Source organism: Solanum dulcamara, chromosome 5 (genome assembly GCF_947179165.1).
Source record: "Solanum dulcamara chromosome 5, daSolDulc1.2, whole genome shotgun sequence".
NCBI classification, from domain to species: Eukaryota; Viridiplantae; Streptophyta; class Magnoliopsida; order Solanales; family Solanaceae; genus Solanum; species Solanum dulcamara.
The window spans coordinates 77,906,818-77,928,082 of NC_077241.1; the positions used below are offsets into that span (position 1 = coordinate 77,906,818).

The 21,265-nt window shown below is 33.2% G+C and overlaps 3 protein-coding genes across 4 annotated transcripts; 1 reads left to right on the plus strand and 2 right to left on the minus strand.

The window, feature by feature from the left end:
- Positions 1-331: 331 nt before the first annotated feature.
- Positions 332-2,490, minus strand: LOC129890801 (protein IQ-DOMAIN 12-like). Its single transcript, XM_055966278.1, has 5 exons — positions 2,353-2,490; positions 2,141-2,236; positions 1,357-1,554; positions 1,056-1,187; positions 332-838 (listed from the first exon to the last, which is right to left on the minus strand). Exons 1-5 carry the CDS (start codon positions 2,488-2,490, stop codon positions 332-334), a joined length of 1,071 nt encoding a protein of 356 aa, XP_055822253.1.
- Positions 2,491-3,751: 1,261 nt separating this feature from the next.
- Positions 3,752-11,284, plus strand: LOC129890074 (cyclin-dependent kinase D-3-like). Its single transcript, XM_055965597.1, has 8 exons — positions 3,752-4,114; positions 7,403-7,701; positions 7,784-7,892; positions 8,384-8,509; positions 9,023-9,258; positions 9,333-9,644; positions 10,638-10,752; positions 10,854-11,284. The coding sequence occupies exons 1-7, from the start codon at positions 3,998-4,000 to the stop codon at positions 10,696-10,698; spliced, it is 1,260 nt and encodes a 419-aa protein (XP_055821572.1). The 5' UTR covers positions 3,752-3,997; the 3' UTR covers positions 10,699-10,752; positions 10,854-11,284.
- Positions 11,285-14,157: 2,873 nt separating this feature from the next.
- On the minus strand, positions 14,158-19,022 carry LOC129890075 (AT-rich interactive domain-containing protein 2-like). 2 transcript variants are annotated; one of them, XM_055965599.1, is made up of 3 exons: positions 18,682-19,022; positions 17,269-18,415; positions 14,158-15,478 (listed from the first exon to the last, which is right to left on the minus strand). In XM_055965599.1, the coding sequence occupies exons 2-3, from the start codon at positions 18,394-18,396 to the stop codon at positions 14,579-14,581; spliced, it is 2,028 nt and encodes a 675-aa protein (XP_055821574.1). In that variant the 5' UTR covers positions 18,397-18,415; positions 18,682-19,022; the 3' UTR covers positions 14,158-14,578. The 2 variants fall into 2 exon arrangements, with proteins under 2 accessions (XP_055821574.1, XP_055821573.1); XM_055965598.1 differs by having other exon boundaries at positions 17,269-18,420.
- Positions 19,023-21,265: the final 2,243 nt, after the last annotated feature.

Genomic DNA, 21,265 nt, shown 5'->3' on the forward strand with positions numbered 1-21,265 from the left:
CATCAATCAACTGTAGATAGATTACTCAAGAAGTTTGAAGCTCCAATTATAGCTCCATTTTTCTGATTGTTTTCATGTCCAAAAGTAATGCTGCAAATCTAGGATTTTGTGCTTTCCCTTGTTGGAAGTACTGGATAAACAGGTCGATAATGTACATACTCATCCTTAGTGGCTAGAGTTACCTAGTACTGGTACTGATAGAAGTTAACAACACTTGGTGAAATTGTCGAGGTGAGAGCAAACCGACATGGACACTATCCTTAAAAAAGCTAGTAATAATGTACAACACTTATGTTCTTCAATCCTGGTAGAACACCTTTTATATTCACAGCTACCTGCTAGAAGTTCTGCTCTTTCTGGCACTGTCATACATTTCACCATCAGATAATCTCCAAGAAGAATTCTTGAGGTTATAAGGAGAATGTTGACCTAACAATGTCTCGTGTAACCTTAGGTGTTGCTTCGGTGTACTCATTGACCTTGTTTTTGCCTTTGTAGATTCTGTGGCAGCTATGTAAGTAGGAAATATAGGAGAACTTGGTAATGACTTAACATCAACGTTCGATTTTCGTTTTACATTAGAAAATGATCTTCTTCGAAGTGAAGAAGGAGAATGTAGGTCCTCTATACAATCTTCTCTATGCATTTTTCTCACTTGAGGTTGTGTCATCCCATTCATATCAACTAGAGGAACATTTGAGTCTCTAAATAATCTCAATTTCTCAAATAACCCTACTTTTGTTGGTGCCTCAAGTTCTGCCAACTGATCAAATTTGTAGCTTCTTCTGTTTTGCTTGCTGGTTAATACTTTGTGTAAAGTTCGATCATTTCTGTTCTCCTGAAAAGAAGTAATATACTATCATGTCATTTCAAAATATCTTATAGGTAATCGTTCATAAAAAGTGAGCTTAGTAATCTAGAAAATAAGGCAAGTTAACCGCTACAACATGTTAAAATACATTGGTAAGCGTAATATTTGCACTATCTGTATCGACAAGTGAACTCCTACTTTTACTAACAAATGAGTAAGATAATGCAAGTGCAAGTGAATTTACCCTGAGTAAAAACGAGTATTTCATCAAATGCTCTCGTTTGTCAATGGCTTCTTCTCTTCTTGACCACAAGGCTTCACTGTCTTGTTCTGAAGCCAAGTTGAAATTCGAAGTCCTAAGGCTCTTGCATTTAAGCTGCCAAAAAACAAAACCATATTACAGTTATAAAAACAATAAAAAAGTTTAATTTTCATTTGGAGGTTCAAACCATAAAAGTCAAAATAAGATGTGTTAGTAGGTGTCTTTTATAGTTGAACCAATGTTTGGAAAATTAATTAAACAAAGGCTGAATGATTGCTTTTACCTTTAGTTCTTTAGATTTCATAATTTTCCTTGGACTATTGATGAGTTTCTTGTCATTATTGTCATGATAATGTTCTAAAGTAGGGAGTTTAATTTGACAAACTCTTGTGTTTGTTTTTTGATGAAGTGGCAACATGAACTTCAATTTGGCAATGAGTCTTCTTCTGACAATTTCACCTCTAATCACTGCTTGAAGTTTAATTCATTTTTGTGGCCTACAGATCACTGAAGGTTGGTTTTGTTAGCTACATGTTTCATTCGTGTCTAATTCTCTCCTAATTCAAGTTTAATTCATTTTTGTGGCCTGTAAAGAAGACCGATTTCATTAGCTACAGGTTTCAGTCGTCCCCAATTTTCTTTTAATTCAAGTTTAATGTGTGTGTAATTCCTTTGTTGTTCAACTTTAATTCATTTTTGTGGCCTACAGATCACTGAAGGATGATTTCATTAGATACATGTTTCATTCGTCTCTAATTCTCTTCTAATTCAACTTTAATGCATGTGTAATACATTTTCGTTCAAAGTTTAATTCATTTTTATTTATTTATTTTAAAAAATAAACAAATTGCAACACAAAAGATCTAACAATTCATGGCAAAACTCCCCACAATCACTGATATAATAAATTTGAGCAAATAAATTTAGATTATAATAAAAGTATCAAATACACAAAAATTTTCTTCAACATCTAGCACACAAGTTCAAAACAACAACAAACTAAGAAAATACACATAAACAGATAGAAAATGCTATCAGTTAAATAATGTGTTGGTAGAATGACATACCGGATATAAACTCTCCGGTAAAACCATTTTTTTGCACAATCGATTTCGACTTTTTGAATTCTTCTCCTGAGCAACTGTAGGTCTCACTTTCTTTGACTGAAATTGAAGAGGTAAATCCTTTTCGATTTAGATTTAGAACTCAATTCACTGCTTTTTTTCTTACTTCTACCGCCCTTTTTCTTCACATACAATGCTTGGAGATTTTGATTAACCTCATCACCAGCTTCTTCTGGAGATTGATTTGCAGAAATTTTCAAACTAAAAGTAGGACCGACATTCACTTCACCACTACCGGTTGAATCAACAATTCGAATTCGTGGGCTTCTTCTAGGAGATTTCTGACCTTTCATTACAATTGTGCACCTAAAATCTATGAGTTCCGTCTGAAACAAACAAAAAGATGAAGAATAAGGGAAGAATGAAGAAGAGATGAAGGAATAAGAGATGCATACGCTGAAACTAAAGAAAAACCCTTATTGAAAGAGAGAGACACGTTGAAGAAAAACCCTTATTGAAAGAGAGAGATAAAGCCTTTTTCTTTTCAAATAAAAAGGGGTATAATGTCTTTAATGAAAGTATTGTTACTGATTGTTAAAAATAGTAATAAAATAAAAGTATATTTAAAAATGGTAAATATTTTTTAAAACACATTCAATTAAGTAATTTTACCTTAAATATATTACCATTTTAGCCCATTAATTAATTTAGTTATTTAAATTTACTCCTCAACTAAACAACTATAGTTATTGAATAGTCCAAAGTACCCATTAAAATTTTACGGAACGAGTCTTTTATGAAATAAAAGTTTCAGTTGTCAAAACGACCTAATGGGTCGTTACAGTTCAATTTCATATAATCATTATTTATGATTTTTGCATTATTTCAAGTTTTTAAAAACGAGAGAATTAAGTCTAAATTAAGGGTAGAGTTATTCATCGAAATAACTTATCATGGTGGTTGTAAAGTGAAAATAATAACAACGAAGAAGAATATTCTAGAATGGGGCATTAGGAACGAAATAAAAGTAGAATATAAATATTAAAATAGAATTTTATGTATCGTTTTAAACTGAAATATGAATTGAAATAACATCTCACACGCTCAATGTGAAAATAACGCATGTATTGTGTCAGGTTAGATTCGAGCGTTCACGAGACACATCTGTATTTACATACAATTTTGAATTTCTTCTAATTTTGAAATTCTTGAATCGACACTTCTCGTGACATATAAGCTCTTAAACTAAAATTCAAACATCCCAAAAATAGATAGAAAACTAGAAAATTCTCGAACAAACTGCACTCTTTCGTATACGTTAAGATTCCATTGATGAGACTACAACGACATCCAAGCTAAAAAATTACCTACATTCGATATTTACACTAATTTAATTACTACACGAGATATTTTTTTCCACACATTTTTATTTAAACCATAATCATTACAATCTCTTCTTAATTTGTAATTTAATCATGATAAATTAGTATGATTCGACGCAACACAAATACAAAATGAAAAAGCAAGTGAATCAAAAGAGTATATAGACTATGGAGTAAAAGTGCGAATAGAAATTTCATGTAATTCAACACCTTGTTTTTAAATTAAAGTGAAAAAATGAAATGAAATCTTCATTAAAGAAAATCCAATACGCTCCTATTGTATATTTCCCCCCCTTTGTACTCTTTCACTGAGACACTTGAACAAACACCTTGTAAGCAATTTGAGAAATCTCATAAAAAACTTACCAATTCAATGGTATGTTTGAGTATATATAGATTCGATTAGCTGTGGAGAACAGTTTAGCAGTGCGGCGGATGTAAAACACATAAAGAATTCGGGAAAAATCAGAGGAAAAAGATGTCCGAAGTAGAGAAATTATTGGCTATGAATAGGAAAGTAGCAGATCGTTATCTGAAACGAGAAGTTCTTGGCGAAGGTACTTATGGTGTTGTCTACAAGGCGATTGATACGAAGGTAACTTTTTTTGTGTATACATTTGTGGGTGTTTCTCTGTTTTTCATTTGGAGTATTTGGTTTTGGTGGGTTCTAGGGTTTATGTTTTAATTCATGGTGGTGGTTTAGTTTTTATTGAATTTTGATATGTCATGTTGAATGGTTGATGATTAAGGTTTGTTAAATTTTTTCTTTTTTGGTAAGGGGAAATGTGGGAGGGGATTACAAGTTGAGGAATCGAACTTAGCTATTAGCCAATTATTAAGATTTCCTGTTTGTTAAGTTTTTGAATTGGAAACATAAAAGGAATAGTTCTTTGTGCTAGCTTGTGGGTGTGTCTGCGTTTTGTGTTATTTGATTTCGATAATTCTAGGATTCTATGATAAATGAATGCCATGGTATGTCCAAGCATCACATTGTCCATTTGAATTATGATTTTTTCATGTTGAATGGTTGAAGATTAAGGTTTGTTAAGTTTTTATTTTATTTTTGAAGGGGAAATGGGGAGGGGATTACAAGGTGGGGAATCGAACCCTCGTCAATAAGGTGAAAGTTCGCATAGGCAACCAACTAAGCTATTAGATTTACCCGTTTGTTAAGTTATTGAATTGGAAACAAAAAGGAAAAGTAGTTTGTGCTAGCTTGTGGGTGTGTCTGCGTTTTTTCATTTTGCGATATTTGGTTTCGATAATTATTGGATTTCTATAATAAATGGATGCAATGGTATCCAAGCATCACATAGTCCATTTGAATTTTGATTTTGTCATGTTGAATGGTTGAATATTATGCTGTGTAAGTTTATGAATTGAACACAGTGAAAATGCTGGTAGTGCTATCTCGTGTGTGTGTGTTTGTTTTTCATTTACGATATTTGGTTTCGATAATTCTAGGATTTCTATAATTAGTGAATGCCATGTTATCCAAGCTTCAACATAGTCCATTTGAATTTTGGTTGTCATGTTGAATGGTTGAAGATTAAGCCGTGTAAGTTTATGAATTGAACACAGTGAAAATGCTGTTACTGCTATCTCGCGTGTGTGTGTGTTCGTTTTTCATTTGCGATATTTGGTTTCGATAATTCTAGGATTTCTATAATTAATGAATGCCATGTTATCCAAGCTTTAACATAGTCCATTTGAATTTTGATTTTTTCATGCTGAATGGTTAAACATTAAGCTGTGCAAGTTTGTGAATTGAACACAGTGAAAATGCTGTTACTGCTATCTCGTGTGTGTGTGTTCGTTTTTCATTTGCGATATTTGGTTTCGATAATTCTAGGATTTCTATAATCAATGAATGCCATGTTATCCAAGCTTCAACATAGTCCATTTGAATTTTGATTTTGTCCTGTTGAATGGTTAAAGATTAAGCTGTGTAAGTTTATGAATTGAACACAAAGAAAATGGTGTTTGTGCGAGCTCGTGGGTGTGTCTGCGTTTTTCATTTGCGATATTTCGTTTCCATAATTCTATGATTTCTATAACTAATGTCGTATTTGTTGATATCTATCTCCTAGCTTCACATAGCCCGTTCGGAGCCCTGTTAAAGTAGAAGCTCCAAGTCCTGTCCCCGTAAAGGAGGAGGATTGTTGTAGGTTGAATTTCTGCATAATCATCGTTGATTGACTGTTCTTTTGTTGATGTTTATAAATACTGGAATGTGTTTCATGTAATTTAAAAGAAAAGAAGTGTAGAGCCTAGGTATGTATGTAGATTTCATGTAATCTAACTCTTGTTTTAAATTTAAGTAAGTGAAAAATGAAATCTCCATTTAAGAAATCCAGTACGCTCCTATTGCATTTCCCTCCTTTGTACTTTTTCACTGGGACACTCGAACAAACACCTCGTTACCAATTTCACAAATCCGATAAAAAGTTAGCGATTTCATCGTATGTCGAATATACATACACTCATTAGCTGTGTAGAATAGTTTAGCAGTGAGGCAGATGCAAAACTCATAAAAAAAATTCAGAAGGAACAATGTCAGAAGTAGAGAAATTATTGGCCGGAAGAGTAGTAGATCGTTACCTGAAACAAGAGGTTCTCTATGAAGGTACTAATGGTGTTATCTACAAGGCCATTGATAAGAAGGTAACTTTGTGTATACACTTGTGGGGTGTTTCTCCATTTTTCTTTTGGAGTATTTGGTTTCATGAATTCTAGGGTTTTATTCAATTTATGATGTGGTTGGGTTGATTCTATGAATTCATGTTTTTTTTATTGTTTAATTTTGATCTTTTCATGTCGAATAGTTGAAGATTATAAGGTTTGTAAGTTTGTGAATTGGAAACAGAAAGAAAAAGCTGTTTGTGCTAGCTAGTTGGCGTGTTTGTGTTTTTCATTTTCCATATTTGGTTTCAATAATTCTAGGATTTCTATTATTAATGAATGCCATGGTATCCAAGCTTCATAACCCATTTGAATTTTGATTTTTTTCATGTTGAATGGTTGAAGATTAAGCTGTGTAAGTTTATGAATTAAACACAAAGAAAATGATGTTAGTGCGAGCTCGTGTGTGTGTGTTCATTTTTCATTTGTCATCTTTGGTTTCAATAATTCTAGGATTCTATAATTAATGTCTTGTTTGTTGATTTCTATCTATCTCCAAGCTTCACAGAGCGGATCGGTAATGAAGAAGAAGTCCCAAGTCCCGTCCCCATAAAGGAGGGGGATTGTTGTAGGTTGACTTTCAGCATAATCATAGTTGACTGACTGTTCTATTATTGATGTTTATGAATTCTAAAATGTGTTTCATTTAATTTATATCGTGCAAAGTGAATGGTAAGTTAAGCTAAGCTTTAGAATTGCGCAAAAAAATAGGAAAAAAATAATATTCTGTTAGTGCTAGATCTTAGATGGATGCTGGTGATTTTTGAATTCCTTTTGTTACTAATCTTGAAGTTGAGCCTTGGAGTAACTGGTAAAATTGTTGTCGTGTGATCCAAAGGTCACGGGTTTGAGTTGTGGAAACAGCCTCTTGAGAAATGCAGTGTAAGGCTGTTTACAATAGATCCTTTTGGTTTGGCCCTTTTTCGGACCTTGCGCATAGCAGGAGCTTAGTACACCGGGTTGCCTTTCTTTGTTATTAATCTCTACAAGGCATAATTTTCTAGGCTATATGGATTAGTGTGAGATTTTGAGAACTTCTTAACAGAGTGGTTAATTGCCTTGATAGACAAACTATTTAGAAGTACTGTAGTGAAATGGTTTTTGATTGAGGCATAGTAATTAACTGATTAAAGATGTGGTTCCATTTTGTATTGAAATAATGTGATATATCTGATGTATGCTTTAATTTCATTTTCTGCAGAGCGGCCAGGTTGTTGCTATCAAGAAAATTCGTATTGGGAAACAGAAGGAAGGGGTGAATTTTACTGCCCTGAGGGAAATCAAATTATTGAAAGAGCTGAAGGATCCTAGCGTTATTGAATTGATTGAGTGCTTCCCGCACAAAGGAAACTTGCATCTTGTGTTTGAGTTCATGGAGACAGATCTCGAGGCTGTGATTCGTGATAGGAATATCTTCCTCTCACCTGCGGATATAAAATCTTATATCCAGATGACATTGAAAGGTCTTGCTTTTTGTCACAAGAAATGGGTCTTGCATAGGTATGTGCTTATATATTCTCGATTTCACTAGATTCCGACTTGTGTTCAGCTTCCTTAAATTTTTGCCGTGTCTTCCTGACAGAGATATGAAACCAAACAATTTACTGATTGGACCTCATGGGCAGCTTAAGCTTGCTGACTTTGGATTAGCACGAATATTTGGTAGCCCTGACAGAAGATTCACTCATCAGGTATGTTGGGCTATTCCACTTGAATGATCAAATATGAAGGTGATCCAATGCTGCACCATTTTATATTTGCGATGATCAAAGTTGACAAAGTTACTCCTATCTTTCTATATAGCTAGTGTTGAACAGTACACGATTTCAATTCTTATGTTAATAACTGTTGTTCACAGATATTTGTATGTATTTACTTATTTGATCTATACATGTCATTCCACAGTGAAAAATACATGCAAATTATTGATGGTATGACCTTGTTTTTGGAGAATTAGGAATTGCTGTATTGTGGTATGCGTACAAATTTGAGCAGGATGTTGTCAAAATAGTGCAGATATAACAGTAGAATCCTGTTTCTTTATTCTTTCTTTATTTAATATTTTATATGGGAGAGTTCATAAATCATATTTTCCATTTTCATATAATGCTCTCTCTACTTCTTTTACTGTTGGAAATAGTGTAAACAACATTTACCTTTTAATCTGGTTGGATACTTTTAGGTTTTTGCCCGGTGGTACAGAGCACCAGAGTTATTGTTTGGTGCGAAGCAGTATGGACCTGGAGTAGATGTTTGGGCTGCTGCATGTATCTTTGCTGAGCTCCTCCTGCGGCGACCATTTTTGCAGGTGAATGTCTATGTCATGATTATACTTCTCACAAGTTATCCTTGTTCTTTGATGTGAAATTGGTCTACTGCTTGTTTTGATTAGTGGGTTTTGCAATGGAAGACATATCATCCAAATGTTCATGATCTTTCCTGCTATTATTCTTCGAAGAATTTGCCCTCTAATTTTTGTTACTTCGTTAATTTTTGTGAGTTATGTTGACTTCCCTCTATGTGTTTTAAATTTACAAAAGTTTCACTAGAAGAATAAAAGCTGTGAAGTAATTGTCCCTCCCATTCTGTTCTAGAAAACTTCATGTGCAGTTGAAAATGAAGCCATAGTGAAAAGCAAATTACTTATTGAGCTAGACTGAACATTTTTTCGCTTCCATGTTCCTATGACGGTCCTTTTCTATGATAAGTTCTTCAATAACTATTTGAACTTCTGTTACACTTTATGTGCTACGTTCACTACTCCTATCTGCCTGTTGTTATTTTAGCCAATAATTTGTTTTGAAATCTGTGACTATATTAGGGAAACAGTGATATTGATCAGCTAGGGAAGATTTTTGCGGCCTTTGGGACCCCGAAGCCTTCACAATGGCCTGATATGATCTACTTGCCAGATTATGTTGAGTACCAATATGTCCCTGGACAGCCATTCAAAACACTGTTTCCAACGGCTACTGATGATTGCCTGGATCTTCTGTCAAAGATGTTTACGTACGATCCAAAAGTTAGGATCTCAGCACAGCAAGCATTGGAGCATCGGTATGTTTGTTCTTCATCTTGTTTAGTTTGCACACTTGCGGTTGATGTAGGTACTGAACTTTTCCTTTCTTTAGGTACTTCTCATCAGGACCTCCACCTACGGAACCAGCTCTGCTTCCAAGACCTCCCCCTAAGCGAGAGCCTGCAAATCCTAAGGTGTCAGATCTGAATCCACATGATGGTCCTGTGGTATTGTCTCCACCAAGAAAGTCAAGAAGAGTGATGCCTCATCGCGAAGGATTTGAGGCAAATGTGCACCCAGAAAAGATGGATGACCATGGAAATGAGATCCGACAAGCTGCTGGTGAAAGGAGTGAACAAGTACCCATGTCACTGGATTTCTCTGTCTTTGGGACTAAACCACCTACTAGACCGACCATTAACAGGTATTAGCTGATATGCCTTGCAATAGATTCTATTAACCATGGCTACATGTGTTGTTCTTGATTGGTAATATACCATTGTTGTTATCCTGTTGGTTTAAATTTTGGTGTGCGCGTGCGGCGGGGGGGGGGGGGGGGGGGTTGGGGGAGATGTATCCACATGGTTGTGTACCAAAGACGCTGATGTATTGCCTTTGAACTCACGTTCAAGTAATCAAACTTTATTGATTCTCCCTTATCAACTGGAGCAACGTACTGGAATAGTTGATTAATAAAGTCATTGTTTTTGTCTATTTTACTGTTAAGTTCATTCTAACTAGGAACTATTGCAATTTCTCCCAGCTGTTTGTCATAGAATCCATGGAGGGAAATAAGTCCGGGATGTATATTTTTTTGCTGTTCTATTAAGAGGTTGAACTTTTTCACTTCAAAATTTACTTTCTTTTGTTCTTTAGTGCGTTACGAAATTGTTAATTCAGTAGACAGAAGGGCAACAGAAGCAGTATTGTTTTGGCCTTGTAGCCGACCTTCTTGATATACTCAACTTGTGCAGGAAGATACCATATGCACGTCTTTGGTTTTTAGTTTGTATACCTGGCAAGGTTTTTGCTCACAAAAAATGGGACTTGTGTTATTCAAAACCACATGTGCAGGCGATAACAGGAAAAAATGAGGGGAGGGATGTTCATCTAGTGGTCAAGTTACTGTAGCTCCTAAGGTATAAGCTTTTTTTCCAAAAAATGGAGAAGTAAAACAGGTGTTATTTTGGTGGCTTATTTTCAAAGGAAATATCTGGTGTGTGCTACCATTACTAAGATGATTGCTCTTGAGATTCTACGCCAGGCAACGAGTATATATGAATGCTAATACTGATACCACCAACAATTATCAAGAACTTTGATATGCATGAAATTATTATTTAGTCATTTTATATAGATCTTTTACTATTTTGATGTGCTATCATTGTAAATCTCCTCTACATTTTTTCACCTGCAGTGCAGACAGATCACATTTGAAAAGGAAATTAGATCTTGAATTCCAACCCGAAGAGGAATAACATATCTATCTGAATCTTTTTTTCATCTGGATGAAGGCTGCTATATTGTTTAAGGTGTGTGGTAAATATACCACTTGTATATTTTCATTCCTTTCAAATTTGTTCACTCTTATATCCAGATTAATCTAAACTTGAGGTGTTTGCCAATTTACCAGATCATAATTTTGGTGAACAAGGAAAAGAATCTTTATTTCAGGTATATCGGTGGTACATTATTGCATCAAATGTCCCCTCCTTTTCTTCGTTTTAGGGCGATAATCGCCAGTATAACGAGTGATTTTGGAGAAGTGCATTGAACCATGGCAATAAAGTTTACCTAGTTCATTCTTTATCGCCGCGAGGATGTAATTGTAATGCGGGTATACCAACTCTTAGCATTCATATAAACTCAAATTTTATATGCTGTTTGTAGAGAGACATAATTGATTTACGTTTGTTCGAGTTTATATCAAACTTGAGTTTGTGAGACAATACATTGCTTTTGGAATTGCTAGTTTTAATTTGGTGGATATTGTCTATGCTGAGAAATCTTGAAATTTTACATTGCACTTTGATCACATTTTAGTAGTGATATGAAAGTGAATTTAATTACTTCCATTGATACGACGACATGTATGATGTAATTTACAAGTAGGGTATGGAAAAGGTTGATGGTATCGAGGCCATATCTCTACCTTGTAGAGATAAGGTAGAGATAAAAGAGGTTGTTTTCAATAGACTCTCGGCTTAATTACTTTCACTGATTATGACCAAATTATTTTTTGACATATTATATTAAGTTTAATATAACACTCTTCATTTGTATTCGTCTTGGTTTAACGGAATTTGGAACTTTAGAAATACTTTTAAATTTTACAATTTTAAATTGAATGTGTGCAATGTACCAACGGTCTAATATTTTTTTGGAGTCTTGTAATCTTAAATATATCATATATTCATATGTTTACATGTCATTTAAACTTTTGTTACATATTTTAATCAATTTATATTTTAAATGGATATTTTTCTTCGAAACTTTGTAAAAGATTACGAATAGGTACCACGTTAAAATATGATTCTTTTTAAGGAATAATTATGGCCCTAAGTAGTTCGGTCAACTGGTTCATAGGTTGTGTATACCCAACCTATTTTGAAAACAATTTTTCTATCTTTATAAGGCTTTGTATACATCATTTTCTCTAGATTTTATTTATGACGGGTGTAAAAGCCAATCCGTCAAGTCAAATCGAACTGACGAACAAAGTCAAACCGACCAAAAAACCGACTTGTGGTTTGGTTTGGTTGGTTTGGTGTTGAAAAAAATAAACCGATCATTATTGGTTTGGTTTGGTATTAATAGAAAAAAGTCAAACCGAATCTAAACCAAACCGACATAATGCATATATAATTTTATTTTTTTATACACAAAAAAATATTAATTATAATATGTTTTGTAAGTATTTTTTAAATTAGTTTAAAACTTTCAATGTTTACATATATTGTTTCATATTTGGGCTTGTAATTTGACTAAAAAATTGACATGTGTTGTGTCTTTCGTGAGTTTTTGATATGTTTTCTTAAGACTATGTCTTGAAGATGACATTGTACATCTTATTTTTTTCGATTTTATTTATTCAAGTGTTTTTGAGATGTTATTAAACAATATAATAACACGATCCGAAAACGACCTTCAATTGAGAACTTCAAGTGCGACATTAGATCTCACGATCAAGAACACAACCTCTTCAATTTGATCTATGTTTCCATCACGGTGTAATTATAAAAAAATTAAAAAAAAACAAAAATCAAAAGAACCGAGTAAAACTGAAATCGAAATAACCGACACTAGATTGGTTTGATTTGGTTTATAAATTTAATAAACTAACATAATTGATTTGATTATTTTTTAACGAAAAATCAAACCAAACCGATCTATGTACACCCCTACGGTTATTAAATTACCCTAAGCATATTATAGCTATTATTGTTATTACATACACAACATATTTCCCTTCGTTTTATAGGATTTAGGAAATAACGTTTGAAGAATGAGGATGAGGAAACAAAAGTCCACGTGCTTTGGACTGGTCAATTAAAATAATACTAGGATTTTAGTGGAAAAATGTTTTCTCAAATTGCAACTCAATATTAAAAAAGGAAAAAGAAAAAAGAAAAAATTTAAAAATTTAAAAAAGGGTAAAAAAAAAAGAGAAGAAAATAACGTTTTCCTTATATAGTTAACAAACTTATTTCGAATATCATTTTAATACCATACAAATCAGTCATGTTGCTACTGGTAGAGCTGATAGTATGAAACAACAAAAACTACCCCTCGACTATATGAATTTTATAACATGTTTTATTTTACCATCTTTAATTTAAGATTTTCTTAAATTTTTATTTAGCTCAATCATGAAGAAATATTAAAAAGTATATGCTAAAATAATGTCATGTTTCATATATAAGGAGAGTCGAGAGTGTATCGGAAATTTCTCTACCTTATAACAGTAGAGGTAAGATCTACGTACACTCCACCCTCTTCAAACCTTATTTGTGGAATTACGGTGAATATATTATTGTTGTTTCATACAAAAAGTTTGATGCATATACTTTGTTCAATTGGATCACTAAAATTAAAAATATTTAAATAGGTAGGAAAATGAAGTGTACATCAAGTCTCATCACAGAATTATGAACTCTTCTCAAAAAGTTGGAGAATAGGGTAACAAAAATAATGAAATTAGTGACACTGTGTATTAATGAGAGTTGGAAACAAGTGTTTTAATAAAATTAGGTGTTGGTGATAAAGGGCGTCAGCAGGAGTTGGAGACAAGTATTTCAATAAAATTGAGTGTTGGTGATAAAATACAAATGAGTGTTGGATATAAACGCTTCAGCAAAAATTGAGTGTTAGTAATAAAGTGTATCAACACAAGTTGAACATAAATGCTTCAATAAAATCAGAAGCTGGAGAAAAATGCTCTAATAATTAGAAGTAGGAGTGACATGCTCCAACAATGAAGGTTGAAGAAAAGTGATTCAACAAATGAAGGTTGATCAAAAGCGCATCAATAATTGAAGATTGAAGAAAAGTGGTTCAACAATTGAAGGTTGAAAAAAGTGCTCCAACACAGCCATTTTTTTTAAAAAAAAAAAGAAACAAAACTTTGAATTACAAGAAAATGTTGGAAGAATAATTTAAAATGGGAGTAGGAAATCAAATTTATTTAATTTATGTCTAAATAGGATTTGTAGTCAAAATAATATAAAAATAGTTTTATATTGATCAAACACTTTCAGTGTAATTCCACAAGTGAAGTATGAGGAGGGCAAATCTACGAAAACCTTAATCCTACCTTTGTGGAGTAGAAATATTGTTTTCGATAGACCCTCGACTCAAAGAAAAATCATTTTGAAAAATAGTTTTGAAAGAAATGCAAGAGTAAAAGCCATGATGAAAATATTGAGGAAGAAAAAAGATAGTGCCTCAAGCAACATTCTTTCATTTTAACCTATCATATGTGCTACTAAGATCAAAAGTGATCTTGTCTAAACAGCACATTCCACTTCAAACAACATTAAAGAAAACTTTGAATCCTTGTATGTAACTTGTTTAAACTATGATAATGCACTATTTGCCAATAGTCTAGAAATATCTTTACCTAGCAAGATAATTCACTTCAGTCTACTAAGTAATATTTGACTTGCTCCATCTCACTTGATCTTCAACCAGATGAGACCTTCAATACCAAATCACCACTAGTATTATCCAACTTACCACCAACTGCACTCAATTAGTCTATCAAAATTGTCAAGCAAAGTTGTAATAACTGCCTGCTGTGTTCAAGAAAACATATTTGCTGATACCAAGTAGAACAGAAGCTTCAAAGTTCATGACATGTCACTGCAGATCAGTGCATACCTTATTCTGGCTGCATGTCAGTGAAGGCCTGAAGGGTGGTACACGAACTGCAATGTCACCAAAACCGCCACCGACACATCCAAACTCTTTCTCATCATCATCGCTATCGAGGTCTTTTGGAGTAACCCGGTTTTGATAGCTCCGACGCTTGATAAGGAATACATTGAAGTAATAGCTAACCAACATATTCCTAGTCTTGGATGGGAATAGTCTCTTATAGTTCTTCCACAATTTGTTTTTTGATGAAGCACTTGACCTAACCGAAGCTTTGAACCTTTCTTCCTCCTTAGCTGTCCATGAAAGCGAAACTTCCTCCCCCATGCGGTCAAACCTCCACCGGAAGAACAAAGTACCAAGCTCAAGCTTCAATTTAAACCTCTTCTCTGCAATATGGAACCTGTTGCATTCAGTAGATTGCGGAAATGGACAACCACATGAACTTTGTCTTCCCTTTCCGATAGGATCTAACACAACCAAAGAATTTGTTTTTTCCACTTCTGGAGGCCACATTCGTGTGCCTAACCACTTGGAATCGCTCTCAGAAATCACCCCAGTCCATTCAGGGACTTCAGCTTGGTAGAGAGGACCCACGAAAGCTTCAGAGTATATTGGCTGATCATTGGAAGCTTTAGTTTTTTCTGGTACTGATACCTCAACACTGGTAAGATCTGGCGCAATTCTTGTAGGATCTGGCGCAATACCATCTTCTTTCTTCTGATGAGTTTCAACTTTATTTCGAGAGGTCGGACATGAGCTGCAACCTCTACAAAGAATGTGTTTTTGTGAAGCGGGGATCCTTTTGCTGCATCTTAGTTTTTCTGCAGGCTGATTGTTAAGTTTTTCTTCTTCATACATGGACGGCTGCATCCTCTGCTTCTTCTGTTGATTACATCATGAAAAAATGGACAACAAATTGCTCTCAATAAATTGATACTTGAGACGTCATACAAAGACACATCGTACAAGATCAAATTTTTGACAAGCAGGAAAAGACGTGTGACAAAACAAATCACACAGTTAGATTCACATAAATTTTTAGGTGGTGAATGTATCAGCAGTAGCAGAAGTTTAAGTCTGCCATAGTGGAGAGCCTTATACTGTATGTTTTAGAAGAAAGATTTACAAGCATAACAGAGTCAGGAAAATTGGCAAATAATTAAACATTGTCTCAACAAGGCAATGATATGTGACTATCATTGAGAAAATGAACCTAAGGTTTAACTCGATCCCAAAAACTCGCGCATGAGAAGAGGATTGGATGAGTTGGGCTCTAATACCATGTTAAAAACTGAAGCAGGGACCTGACTCAACCTCAAGAACTATGACAAGATCGTATAAGTCGACAACAATGCATTCTTCAATGAATGTGGGATACCTAACATCTATAATACATATCCCGATCTTATAGATTTATTTGGCAAAAAAGTACTATTTCGCTTATAAAAACTTCTGGATTAGCTCTAAAACTTTCAAAGAAACTTTTTTTTTTTTTTTTTTTGGGGGGGGGGGGTCACTAACCATTAAATACACATACACATAAATATATGTGTATAAGTGATCATTGACAAGGGAAAGTCCTTAAGCACGGATGGCTTACTTAAGTCAGATGAGTGCTATGAATGAACTGCTGGTCCTATATCACACAATTCACGCACATCGAACAAGAGGACGACAAATTGAAAGTGTTCCCCAAAATAGTAATTATTTTTCTGAATTATATGCATCCGCGGGATTAATTTGAAAAAACAAATTGAATGGATTTAAAAATAATGTTACAACATGGATCAGGATTAAAAAGTTTTCCATTTTTCATCCACTAAACAATATTTAAATTTAATCACTTGAAATTAAATTGCAACTACTTGACTAAAAACTGAAAATAAAGAATTTGATTCAAAAAGTAAAAAGAAGTCGTAGTTTAATTCAAAATGTCGAAACATAAGCTAAATACCCTGTCAACAAAGCACCTTCCAACCCAAATAACAAAAGAATCAAATCGAAAAAAAGAAAGGTGCAACTATTTTTTAAGAAATGGAGAGAGAACCAGGAAAAGGGAGGTGGGAAATTCTAAAAGAAGGGCGCATGCCGAGTTAAATGTCATTTTCATTAAATTTGTTACAAGAAATGATGAAGTGATGAACCCCTTTACCATTTTGGCTAAGTTGCTAAGTTGCTCGGACTCTTCACTTTTGGTGATGAATGTGGGATCAGCACCCGATCTGGTCTACTGATTTTGGGTACTTTGACCAAAATCGACGGGGAAAGTTCGGACAGATTTAATGGTTTTTGTAATCAAAACAAAAGCTTAGGTGAAATTGAAGAAAATAGAATGCCTAGTATATAGAAATTTCTCTCTCGCTCTTTATCCTTTTATCTCCTTCCAACATTCTCCTCTTAAACAATATTTTCTCCTCAAGTTTTTCCATAATATCCTATAATTTAGGTTTTATAACTCTATTTTTAGCAACTTAGCTAATTTGTGACAAGTGAATGATTATAAATTATAGCAAGGTTGCAACGCCTATCTAGTCTTGATTATTGAAAGGTCCTTGGCATGTAAGAAGCAATTAGCTAGTGCTACAAGAAATCATTGAAGATAAAGCAATACTGAAAAAACACATCCGTCAATTACTCCAATTAGATTGAATAAGGATAAAGCAAATAAATACCTGAGGGTTAGCTTCCTCTGCATCCGTATCAATATGGCTTTTCTTCAGCAGTGCTTCCCTAACCGACAAGGCCTGGAACCAGAACTCGTTGCCTGTATGACCTTTCCACTTCGAAGAGTTAGGAACTTCTCCAATTTCAGGATCATTAGAATGTTTTGCCGCGTGTTTAACCCAATTTAACATTAAGGAGAAACATGGAGATTCTCTTTTTCTCTTACGAGAAGCAATTACGTCATCAATAACACTCTTGCCCGATGCCGCAGTAGTATCAGAACCATTCAGAACGGAAAAGGTTTCTTTGTCATTGTTCTCTTTTTCTGCCATGCCAATCATCTTAGCAACGGCTCCCTGAATAACCTCTCTGGTAGATGTTGTATTATTTTTACCATCCTGGGCTAATTTTTCGTCATCATCAGGTGCTCGATGTATGATTTTCTCAACAATCCCCTCGGTAGATACCAAGAAGACTGTGTCATTGGCCATCTTACAAACAAGCCTTTCATCACCATTGTTAAGTTTATGCTTCCTGTGTTCAGCATTGCAACTTCTGTGCTCTGAGTAATCATTAGTTTCATTGACACTTTGAGCAGTAAACATTTCAAAATCAACCTGATTATTGACCTTACAAATAAGCTCTTCCTTGCAACCATTTTTAGAAGGAAACAAATCACTAAACTTTGTCTCCAACTCCTTCAACAATAAATCAAGTTTCCGAATAACACCACCCTCTCCTTCCACCAAGTTCCCATCTTTAAGTACTGGTCGTAGCCAATGATCAAATTCACTCAAATACTTAGCATAAGCCAACTTCACAGACGCAACAGCCCCAGTATCTAACCCGCAATGCTCTGCAACATAACCCCACAAGTTCTTGCACGAAACCAGATCATAACCACCTTTTTCCCTCACAATCCAGAAGAGTTTAAACAAATCTAGAGGCTTCCCACTACCAGTCAAAACTGGAAGAGTCCTTACACCTTTTTTCTCAGATTTCTCACTGAGAAAAACTGCAAGAGCTCGATCAAACAAGCTCCTAAGCCTATTCTTACCAGAATCTATAGCAAAATCACTCAATCTATTTCCTTTAAAAACCATAAAGTCACCATTTAAACTCGTCCATTCTTCCATCAACACGAAAAGATTGTACCTTTTCTGGGTTTTCAAGCACAACCAACATCAATTAATAAAAAAAAATGACTAAATCCATAGACCCCCCCAAAAAAAGAGGCCATATGAATGCTTATAAAACTCTATTCAACCTAAGTTCCATTAACACAAAAAGATTACACCTTTTTCTGGGGTTTTCAAGAACAACATACATTAATCAAGAAATGACTAATTCCATATATATATATATATATATATATACACATGAAAACTGAAAAAGGGGTTCTTTTTATTGGAATTATTTACCTCTTCAATTGATGTTTTATAAAATTCCATCAAGCCCACCACCACCTTTTCATTTTCTAATGTTGGTTTTTTTCTTGAACAGTCATCAATGGTGAAAAATACAAGAACCCCACAGTCTCAGATTATAATGAACGGAATCAATCACCTGGTTTTTTGACAGCTCAAGAAAATGGTGTTGACAGGTGTGTTTAAAGGGGTTTTTGATGTTTGAGGTTTTTGTGAATTTGCACAAAACATTCAGGGAGAAAACAAATTAAACTAAGAAAGAAAAAAGGGATTAATTTTGTCGGGAAAATGATAGTATAATAAGGAACTAGTACTGACAATCTAAATACCAATGAACCCTAAAAAGAAATTATTTAAAAATATTGTAGAAAATGGTAGAGGAATATACAAAGAAATTATATAATGAAAAAAATATTGTTTGGTCCATCCCCTTGTGTCTTAACCACATCATGAGATTTGATTATCACCATTAGATTATATGTGGTGGTTTGGTTATCGGGATCAGGTTAATAATTTCGATATAAAATTTGAAATTACACATATATTGTATTAATTATGTGTATTAGTTAATATCGATAAAATCTCACACCTGTTATTATTTACTCTCTTTTGAAAAAAAAGTTTATGATTTGGGAGATCGGGGAATGGGATCGGATCCCTCAACACAAGTGAGGGTTATGTGTATTAGCTAATATCGACAAAATCTGACACCTATTATTATTTACTCTCTTTTTTAATAAAAAATAATTAGGGTTTGGGGATCGAGAATTGGATCGAATCCCTCAACCCTAGTGAGGGACGAAAAGTGTTCAACCACCTGTTATTATTTACTCTCTTTTAAAATAAATTAGGATTTGGGGGATTGGGGAATAGGTTCGAATCCTCAACACAAGTGAGGAATGGAAGATGATCAACCAACTGAGCAATGATCATACTCTATTATTTACTATCTCATATTAAATAGGAGAAAATAATTTTCAAATTAGTATAATTACTGAATGATTTGGTAAAATCTAGTATTAGTTAATATCGATAAAATCTTACCTCCGTTACTATTTACTCTTTTTTTAGGGTTGGAAAATGGAAACCGGTCCCTCACCATAAGTGAAGAACAGAGGGTGATCAACCAATTGAATGACTATTATATTTTATTATTTGCTATCTCATATTAAATACATGGTAATGATTCTAAAATTATTAGAATTATTGAATGATTTGGTAGCTATCTTGGAAAAACTAAAAGAGGAATGTTAAACCTGATAATTCTCGTCTTATAGTTTTGGATATTAGTTTCTTAATTATTTTAAAATAAAATCTACATAATTACTAAGTAGATAAAAAATTCTATAAATTACTTTCTTCGATTTTTTAATTATCGTTTAAATACTTTAATCTACTCATAATGAAATTTCTTTAATAGAAAATTAATTTTATGGGATCGTTTGGTTATCGAGATTAGTATTACGTTTTTGATATAACTCTAAAATTATAAATCCTAGAATTATTACAATTTCAGGATAAATTTATGATTTTATTTTGAAAAGATTAAAAGAAGAGAGTTGAAATTCATGACTCTAGTCTAAAATTTTGACTATCAATTTTTCAATTGTTTTGAAATAAAATAGACATAGTAATTACTAAGTAGATGAAATACTATTAATATAAATTACTTTATTTAATAACATTAATTTTAAAAGATAAATAAATAAATTATTCCATCTCACTTTTTTCTCTTTTCCCCCCTTTTCTCTTTTATCCTAGGGTTGTTTTTTCTAGTTTATTTCTTCTTCTTGGGATTAGTTAAGGTAAAATCAGAAGAAGAAAAACATCTTCTCCCTACTCATAAATCATATTAATGACTTAAAAGGAAGTTATGTTGTGATTTGGTATAAAATTAGGATAGTTTAAATAAAAATTTGTCGCTTTCATAAGATTTAATAATCAGAGTTTATTAAATAATTAACGAAGAGGAAAATAAAATAATTTTCAAAATTAGTCAAAAATAATTTTAAAATATCATTCTGAGTCTACCCTCAAGTATATAGGATCATTTTAAATATACCCTCAAACATATATGATTGTTTTAATTCTACCCCTCGAACACATAAAATTATTTTATCAAGCACAAACTAAATTAAACAAAGTGACTAATTCCAGTGTACATAAAAAGAACCAAGAGAAAAACAAATATATTGTATTAGCTAACACCAATAAAATCTTAGACCTATTAATATTTACTGTTCTTTTTTACGGATTTTCTTTAAGGCTCACCACAAGTGAGAGAAAGAGTGAACAATCGTCGTACTCTATTATTTTTATTTGATATTTTATACTGAATACGGAATTATAATTCTAAAATTATTATAATTACTGAATAATTTTATAACCAATCTTGAAAAAGACTAGAAGAGGAATGTTAAACCTTGTAATTCTCATCTTATTATTTTCAATATTATCTTCTTATTTATTGTAAACAAAAATTGACACAATTACTAAGTAGATAAAATAATTGTATAAATCACTTTCTTTTATCTTTTTATTGTCATTTAAAACGTTAACCTACTTGTTAAGAAATTTC

Excerpts from the sequence above, each read along its gene's own strand:
- LOC129890074 (XM_055965597.1), top strand. The coding sequence starts at position 3,998 with ATGTCCGAAGTAGAGAAATTATTGGCTATGAATAGGAAAGTAGCAGAT. Across the intron at positions 7,702-7,783 it reads AAGAAATGGGTCTTGCATAG|AGATATGAAACCAAACAATT; the intron begins GTATGTGCTTAT and ends TCTTCCTGACAG. Across the intron at positions 9,645-10,637 it reads ACTAGACCGACCATTAACAG|TGCAGACAGATCACATTTGA; the intron begins GTATTAGCTGAT and ends TTTCACCTGCAG.
- LOC129890075 (XM_055965598.1), bottom strand. The coding sequence starts at position 18,711 with ATGGAATTTTATAAAACATCAATTGAAGAG. Across the intron at positions 18,421-18,681 it reads ATAAAACATCAATTGAAGAG|AAAAGGTACAATCTTTTCGT; the intron begins GTAAATAATTCC and ends TTGAAAACCCAG. Across the intron at positions 15,479-17,268 it reads CAGAGGAAGCTAACCCTCAG|AAGAAGCAGAGGATGCAGCC; the intron begins GTATTTATTTGC and ends TGTAATCAACAG.
- LOC129890801 (XM_055966278.1), bottom strand. The coding sequence starts at position 2,490 with ATGAAAGGTCAGAAATCTCCTAGAAGAAGCCCACGAATTCGAATTGTT. Across the intron at positions 1,188-1,356 it reads TGAAATCTAAAGAACTAAAG|CTTAAATGCAAGAGCCTTAG; the intron begins GTAAAAGCAATC and ends GTTTTTTGGCAG. Across the intron at positions 839-1,055 it reads AATACTCGTTTTTACTCAGG|GAGAACAGAAATGATCGAAC; the intron begins GTAAATTCACTT and ends ACTTCTTTTCAG.